General features: G+C 39.2%; 1 protein-coding gene across 1 annotated transcript in view; it reads right to left on the reverse strand.

Annotated features, from left to right (window-relative positions):
* The window catches only part of AIM1 (absent in melanoma 1), a 293,695-nt gene that overhangs the window by 50,953 nt on the left and 233,599 nt on the right, over nucleotides 1–9,143 (reverse strand). Inside the window, exons 4-6 of the mRNA XM_006839959.1 lie at nucleotides 5,718–8,070; nucleotides 2,460–2,507; nucleotides 2,254–2,372 (exon numbers count right to left, since the gene is read on the reverse strand). Coding sequence (XP_006840022.1) covers nucleotides 2,254–2,372; nucleotides 2,460–2,507; nucleotides 5,718–8,070 — 2,520 coding nt within the window. The remainder of the gene's footprint in view (nucleotides 1–2,253; nucleotides 2,373–2,459; nucleotides 2,508–5,717; nucleotides 8,071–9,143) is intronic.

Here is a 9,143-nt window from a genome sequence, read left to right on the forward strand (position 1 = left end):
GAACCGACTCGAAGGCACTTAACAACAACAACAACAACATAAGGAGCTCTGGTAGCGTAGTGGTTACGAATCGGGCTGCGAACCTTAACGCCAGCAGTTTCGAAACTACCAGCCGCTCCGCGGGAGAAAGATGAGGGATTCTGCTCCCGTAAAGATTTACAGCCTCGGAAACCCTGTACAGGGTCGCTATGGGTCGGAACCAACTCGCCGGCACTTAGCAACAACAACAACATATGAACTATGAGGGTGAGTCAAAAAGTATTGCTACTAAGGTTTCAGTTCATACGTGCACACAGGTTTATATGCCAAACAAAATGTGTTAAAACATGTCTCTGTGATTAGTAAATGGCTGCAGACGAGTTCCCTCAGTAATACAATTGTTTTAGTCTCATTAGACTGTCTTCAACAAAAGGATACTTTTTGTGTCATGGAAAAAAATGATTTTGAGGTCAGGACTAATCAAAATTGTAGCTGCAGGTGGACATCTTCCCAAATCATTGAAGCTTCGCAATAAATTTATGGAAATGATGCCTTACATAAAACAAGAGTTTTTAGGCTGACCAAACATTTTAAGGAAGGTGGGGAAGACCTTAAATATGAATTCACGCCAGAGTTGTTGTTTTTAGTACTGTTGAGTAGATTCCAACCCATAGCGACCCTGTATAAGGTTTCTAAGGAGCCACTGGTGGCCTTGATGTGCCAACCTTACGATTCACAGTTCAATGCTGATGCTACAACACCACACCAGGCGTTCTTAAAGGCAGAGAGGTTAGCTCAAAATGTTACAGTGACTCTTTTCTTTGGGATCCCAAAGGGGTAATCTTGGTAGATTTTCTGAAAGCAGTTTTGCTCCTCAGGAACTCTATTTTGGTGGTGGTGTTGTTAGGTGCCATCGAGTTGGTACCGACCCATAGCGACTTTATGCACAGCAGAACGAACACTGCCCAATTCTGGGCCAACCTCACTACTGTTGCCACGCTTGAGTCCATCAATGCTGCCACTTGACCAATCCATCTCGTTGGGGGTCTTCCCCTTTATCTCTGACCATCCACCTTACTAAACATGATATCCTTCTCCAGAGACTGGTCGCTCCTGACAATACTTCCAAAGTATGAGAGACAATATTTGGCCATCTTGGCCTCTATACAGGGTCGCTACTAACTGGAACCGAGGAAATGGCACTCAACAACAACAACACCATAGTCATTGTGATATATCAATAGATGTGTTGATACAAATGACTATAATCTGCCAGTTAAAAATATTCTTCCTAATAATATTCAAAAATGAAAGAAAAATCTGTCAACATACTGAAATGTGCTTATGCTTAAGGATAGTCCTTATGCTTGTAAGGAAACAGATAGGAAACAAAATGTACAAAAGAAAAGTAATCACTATCCTATTAAAAACAAAATTGTTACACAAAACCTGTTTTTAGTGCAACCTACAAAGTCTTCAAATCTAAGAACAAATGCTATACATTTCCTTTTCTAAATTACAAATATCTAGAGTGCTACTTTTTTTTTTATTTCAAACAAGTTTATTAAAAAAGTACCAAAGATAAATATCTATGCCAGATGAGTAATTTTTTAAAAAAGTTTTTCTTAATATTTAACTTCCTGTATATTTTCTAGAGGCAATTTATCTGACAAAATAATTTTAGAAACCAGCAAAGTATTCATGTTTTCACCAGTTTCTTTACTTACTCAAAAAACTATCTGTTAGAAAACGTCCAAAAAAGTTACAATTTTAGAATAGTCCTTCACTGAATTGTCATTAAGAAGCTAACAATATTTTCTCTTATAGATTAAAAAGAAAGTCTCATTTGGACTATCAGCATTATTTGTGCAAGTTTTATCAACCTCTTTTAAAACTCAATAACAAAGCATACTATGGACCCTGACATATCAAACAATGTTATATGGAGGCATATGAGAAAAAGACAATTGTATTTTCACTTTTCTGATTTTTGTATAATAAACATGGGTCACTCCTATCATTGGAAGCACAGTTAAACACCATCCTGTCGATATGAATTACTTTTCATAAAACACAGGGTTGCTATGAGTCAGAACCAACTCTATGGCAACCGTTTGTTTTCTGTTTTTGTGTTTTTGTTTAATAAGTAGTATTTTCTGTCCTTTACATTGCTAAATGCATAATTTTACTTAAATCCTAAGGACCAAAAAGATAATTAAGATTGCAGAACACAAACCTGTTGAGTCAGGAACTCCAAAGGCCATGCTTACTTACCATCCTCTGATGACTTTGATGAAAATCACAGGAGAGAGACTCCAGGAGCTGCAATCTTGGACATCACTGAAAACTTCTAGGCAATCATCAGAAGCCTCGGGTTCCTTATATATCACTAGCTGCAAGAGAATGCGAGTGGGAGCAAACCGCATTGTACTTCATCACACCAAAAGAAAATATAGACTAGAAAATTAAAAGAAGCTTACCTTCCCTGGTCTGGGGTTGATTTTATTTTGGACACTTCCTCTAAGTGTCTGTAATCAGATGAATGAAACAACAAAGAATTACAGATTTGCATAGCAATCCTCTTTTCTCCCGCCCTGGTCCTTTCAGCCAGATATCTGCCTCACAATTTATCAGAGTGAGGCATGTCCACTCTGATGGATGCAGAGTTCTCTATTAGAGCTCCCTTTGAGTTTATACTGTTAAGTGAAGAGGCATTTTTTTTTTCCCCTAACTGAACTTGCCTTTTCAACTTCTCCTCATTTAACTGTCTAGGATATTTCTATTTATGCTAGAAAATTCAGGGTCCCTAAATCAGACTTCTGTTTTATATTAGTTCACAGAATCAGAGCCCATCTCAGTGGTTTACGAGTCAAGTAATCTCAGGATTGTCTCAATCAAAGAGAAAGTATGATATGTTAACCACTTATCTAGAACAAGCGGAATCAATTTTATCTGTTCATATACATACCTTCTCTGATTCTGTGATTTTGTTCACAGTAACATTTATCATATAACAACAACTTGTCTTAAATATGTCTTAATATTTCACAACATAGATCACATATGGTATCCTTATTCTCTCCTCTTTTTGATGAATAAACAGCAGCAACAAGAAATAACCAAAAAAAAAAAAAAATCAGTATTATAGAGTTGATTCCTACTCATAGCAACCCTGTAGGAAAAAACTGAACTGCCCGTAGACTTTCCAAGGGTATACATCTCTAGGGAAGCAGACTGCTGCATCTCTTTCCCATAGAGTAGCTGGGGGTTCAAACCTCCAACCTTTTGTTAGAAGCCAAGGGCTCCTTTTTGATTAATAAAATATATTTTTATATGGCTACAAAACTAACTATTTTCAAGAGCATCTGCCAAGACCAGTAAAACCAGAACTGCATACTGTAATACTAATTATACCTGTAAAAACATTACAAAACATGGACTACTTTCAATGCTGACCAGAATGCAGAGTCTAAGGACTGCCTTTGATCTAATCACTCTTTACAGCATGCATCAGACAGGAGTAGAATATGCCAGAAAGTCCTTTAGGAAGATTTCCACAGAGAATTATGAGTAAGCAAAATAGCACATACTTATTTACTTTTATATATACATAAGAAGTTGATAAGCTGAAGAAAACACCTGAATTCTAAAATAAAATTCCAACAAGACAGTAAGGATAAGGGAGTTACATAGTCAACAAAGTCCTGGACCAAAGCAAAAACAAAACAATCCGCCTTTAAGCCTTATGAAAGTATAAAGCATTTTGATTCTTTTTACTCTGCTTGGCTTGGTTTTCAAGGGACTTCGTAGAAACACTAGGCACATTCTGTCATCAGACTCAGTTAAGGGGTTTTGTCAAATAAGATAAGTGATCTAGGAATGATAAACAAGGGAGCACAGCAGTGATCAAACAAACCAGTAGGCATTTTCTGAGAAATACTGAAGAATATCATTCCTTCTGAGTGTAATGGACTGGTTCTATTTTGTTTGCAGCAATAGCTCTCAAAGTGTGCTTCAGGGCCCCAGAAGAGGTCCTAAGATCTTTTTTGGGGGGAAGTGGTCCAGGAGATCAAGATAATTGTTATAATAACAGGAAGAGTCCCCTTCTTTCACTTGTTCTCTCCCAAGTAGTGCACTGTGGTGCTTCCCAGAGCCCCCATGGCTCATGACGACTCTGTACTGCCGATGACTGATAGACTGTGCTCTTGGGCTTTACATTTTTCTGTGTTCATTTCTGACACAGTAAATATCGATAGGTATAGTCCATGTAAATAAAAGCTGTTTGGGGTCTTCAATACTTTTAAAAAGTGTAAAGGAGTCTTGAGGCCAAAAACTTTTGAGACCTATTGGTTTAGAAAATCTCATAAAAAGGGGAGCTGAACCTTTGCTAGAAACCCAACTACAGATTTTGAAAGAGCTTCCAAAATTACATTCTTTAGTAATCTTGTAGCAGAAGCCAATACAACAAATTAAAGCATGCTGCAGTGCTCTGCATACACAAGGGGTCATGCCTACTGTCCACACTAGCCAAATAGCCTGGTTCACTGGGGGGTGGGGGGTGGGGTCTTCACCAGAATACAGAGGTCCATCCTTGTATCTGGAGCCCTGAGTGGTGCAAATGGTTAATGTAGTCAACTGCTAACCAGTTTGAGTCTACCTAGAGATGTCTCAGAAAAAGGTCTGGAATAAAGGTCTTGGAAGAAGGGCCCTATGAGACACAGTTCTACTCTGACATACATGAGGTGGCCATGAGTCAGAACCAACTCCATAGCAACTGTTAGCCCAGGTTTCTCAACACTTCATATTCAGTCTTTCTCTTTCATTGTCTTCCATCGAGTAGCAAGTTTGGTAGCAAAAGGGCACACATTTACATCAAATACTGAGCAAAAAAAAAACAAAACAAAAATCACTGGCAATCAGATAAGATAGAAAAATCTTCATAATTGTCCTCAAAATCATATTTTGTTGCCCTTTCTAGTGTATAAGCTTAAAGGAAAGAGCCAATGTAAACCCTATAATCTTTCAGGAAAAAATATTTCCCAGATGAAAACTAATTACAAATAAGGAGAAAATACTCTCTCGACAGCATGGCAGAAATACTTATTGCTACCTATGAGAAGAAAGAATGATTCTTACAGAGCAAAAGAATTCCTAGGCTGGGGTCTTCCCAAATAAGAGCACTGCTTCATAAGCCTTTAAAATTCTACTTCCACTACCACAGAGAACTGAGCATTTCTACATAAAACTGGAGTCCTGGGGTGGTGCTGTGGGATAAAGCACTGGACCATAGGTCAGCTTGAATCTCAAGGTCGGCAGTTCAAACTCACCAGTCGCTGTTCTGTGGAACCCCAACATAGGGTCTCTATGAGTCAGAACCAGCTTGATAGCACTTAACAACAACAACACAAAATGAGATAACAAAAGGCATCTTAGCTGCTTTTGAACTCTCTAAGAACCTTTGATAATATAATGTATAAATCTGCAAGTCCCTTAAAACATTCATAGTTTATTGTCCCTGATAGATTACAAATGCCTTGAGAGTGTAATCTTATTGCCTTTGTTCTTGAACCTTAACAATCCCTGATACCTAGTAAGGTTTCAAATACGTGACAAATGAATAGGAAGCTGTCATACATGAACACAAGCATTTCTAAAAGAATAACATGAACTGCTCACCATCCTTCTTTCCTCTCATTTTATAAATACCCCCAAACAAATCATAATATGTTGCTACTTACTGTTGTATCTGATAATGACATTCCAGACAAAGAAATGTTGGGGTCATATCGGCTGGATTTGAAAAGACCCATGAAGTCTGTGTCACTGTTTGCAAAGTTTGGCAGGTTTGGTTTAAGAACAGTTTCAAGGTGATTAGCTTTTTCAGTATCTTCGCCGTTCTTTAGTTTTGAAAATTCAGAAAATTTGGTTTCTGGCAAGTTTAGGTTGCTTCGTGAATCCAGATCTTTTTTGGCTTCCTCTTTTTGCAGATATTTGTCCATGTAGCTTGGACTTTTTAAACCAGAATGAGATGTAGTTGATGAGTCGAAATTGAAGACCTTCAAGGAGTTGTTGGGTGGATTAGGTGGCTCTTTGTCTGAACCACAGGGTGGGGCACCCTCAGTTCTGGGCTGTAACACTGAAGACCGAGAAAGAGAACTGTTCTGAGAAGTGCAGAAAGACGTGGTCATGGTTTTGACTGATGTCACAGAAGGAGAAAAGATTTTGTCTTGTGGTTGAGCAGACGATAACATGCTTGAAAAAAGCGCACTCTTTTCCAGCCTAGATCTCTTAACTCCACTGTTCGTGGTGTCTCTGTTCTCTTTCTCGTTTATTTCTGGAGCCACCACGGGATCCTTTTTCTCATTAGTGTTGGTGCTCAAGGATTTGAAGAGGACACTCTGTTCGGTGGATGCACGTTTGGGCCTCAGTTTGGATTTTGTGTCCAGGTTCTGCATCAGCTGTAAAGCCGGTGAAATATCTGGCTGACTTTCCTTTTTCTTCCCCAAACCAACAGTGAACAAGTTGGGATCGAGGACTTTTTCTAAATTGTCTTCATGAATAGGTGGCATGGCAAAATGAGGTGCAGGGGAGTTTGGCACTCTAGGCTTCTTTTTCTTTTGGGGTACACAAATTGAACTGTCCATCTTTTTTATAATTTCCGTGAATTTTTCCATATCAGAAGAAGAATCGAATACACTATCATCACTACAAGCAGAAATGTTCAAATGACCATCAGGGCAGTCCTGACCATTCACTACATTTTGATCTGGCCTTTGCAGAATTTCTAAATTCTTTCTGCTGTAAGAAAAGTGGGTAGGGCTGGATTCAGCCATCACGGCTGTTTTGTTGCCCTGACTTGGGCCCTGGATAGACAGAACTTTCTCTGACTCTAGCGGTGTGCCTTGTGAGCCAGAATTTGCTACATGTTCCTCTTTGCAATGTGTGTTTTTGAGTGACGTGCTCTTATTGCCCAGAACTTCCTCTTTATGGGGAACACAACTTGCAACAGAAACTACTTCAATTTCATTATTGTGAAAACTTGCCAACTGCACTTCTCTAATTTCAGAACGATCCGAGATTATCTGGGAATTTACATCCTGGGTGTTCTCCATGGGGAGCATGAAAGATCTGACCTGGACAAGAACCTTAGAGGGACCCTCATTTCCCAAAGCTTCTGTGGACAAAGGAGGGCTTACTTCTTCTCCTCTTCTTCCTTCAGCAAGTTTGGAGAGGGGCATGTTCTCACTATTCTGATGAGACACAAGCAAATCACAGCCATTATGGTTTTCTGACCCTTTTATATCAGTGCTTGGGAAATTGCATAAGGGAACTTGAGCACAAACGTCTTTGGGAACATCCATAGGAATGGGTGCAGATGGTGAAAGAGAAGGCCCATTAGATAACTCATCAGAGGGCTGTGAGTCAGAAAAGGTATCCTGTGGCTTTGTTATGGCTGTTGGAGGTGAACCTTTGGTATCAAGGATGACAGGAACATCTTGTGATGTATCAGTCATATTTCCAAGTACAAGTCCTTTGTTGTCAGCAGCCTTCGAGTGATCCTCTCCTAAGAGCTTGTGGTCCTTGACAGGAACCAGAGCAGCAACCACTGGTTCTGAAGGGCAGGCAGCACCTGTTTGCACATCTGCTTTATCTCCTTGGTTAAGCTGAGAACCTAGAGTTTGATCCTTGGTAGAATCTCCTTCTGTTCCTCTTACACCAGGACTCCCAGTCACAGCATCCTCTTCAGGGACAGCAACTTTGGTTTCTACGAGGCTTTCCTTCAGGAGCACACCATTCTGGTGACTGGTTGACATTACTTTCTTTACAGGTTGCTCCATTTCCTTGGTTTTTTTGGCTAAATTTAGTTTTGCCCGCCCAACAAATGTTTTATTAGAGGGAGGAATGTTCTTGGTGCCTCGAGCATCAGTATGTCGTGGACTATTGTTGGCCCGTTTGTTTTCAAACAAGGAGATTTTGGTGGCAGTGTTTCCCTTGTGAACTGGCTGGCTAAATGAATTATGCTCATTTCCCAAGCTGTCAAGATTTTTGGAGTTTTTAAGATTTAGTTCCACATGTTTGGGCTTGGCAGGGCTGCAAGAGCAAAGCAATAAGATAAATTTACTAGCCTAGCTTTAAAAAGTGAACACAATTTATGAAAATCCAACATCTTTCTGCATAACATTTGCTTTTTATGAAACCATTCTTAAAAATCTAAACACACCACTGTTTTTTAATGATGTTTTGCTTATATAAGAGGAATAAAAAGATTATATCGTGAAGAAACTCTGGTAGAGTTTTAATTAACTGAACAAATTTATTGAGTACCTAATATGCAATACATATTAGGAGTCCTGGTGTGGTGCTGTGGGTTAATGCACTAGACTGCAAAGTCAGTTTGAACCAGAAGGTCGGTGGTTCGAGCTCACCAGCAGCTCCTTGGAAACCCTATATAGGGTTGCTATGGGTCAGAACAGAGTCAACAGCACTTAACAACAACAACAATATGTAATGCACAGTTCTTGGCAACAGAGTTAAAGACAGCATCATAGAACAGGAAGACATTTGTTGTTCAATCTACTAGTCGCTCCTCAGAAACCCTACACGGGGTTGCTATGAGTCAGAACCAATTCAATGGCACTTAGCAACAACAACAACATAGAAATTTAGAAGATATAAAAAAGAAAATCTCATAATCTGACCTCATGTATGAGAATAATAACCCTGAACATTTTAGTCCATTTTAAGTCTTACTAGGACAGAAAATTTCAAAGATCAACTCGAGAAGATAAAGACAAATATTAGAACAAAATGTGCAAAGATCTGGAGTCAGAAAACCAAAAAGGAAGAACACGTTCAGCATTTCTCAAGCTGGGGTAACTGAAGAAAAAATTCAAGCCTCTACTTTCGTTATTGAAAGATTCTCCGGGCAAATCATTGAATGATGCAGAAAGCATCACAAGAAGATGGAAAGAATACACAGAGTCACTGTACCAAAGGGAAATGGTTGATGTTCAGTCATTTCAAGAGGTAGCATATGATCAAGAACCAATGATAATGAAGGAAGAAATCCAAGGTGAATTGAAGGAATTGGCAAAGAACAAGGCACCAGGAATTGATGGAATAAAAATTGAAATCTTTCAAGAAAGTGAGGCGGCACAGGAGGC

Source organism: Chrysochloris asiatica, unplaced genomic scaffold (assembly GCF_000296735.1).
Source record: "Chrysochloris asiatica unplaced genomic scaffold, ChrAsi1.0 scaffold00027, whole genome shotgun sequence".
NCBI classification, from domain to species: domain Eukaryota; kingdom Metazoa; phylum Chordata; class Mammalia; order Afrosoricida; family Chrysochloridae; genus Chrysochloris; species Chrysochloris asiatica.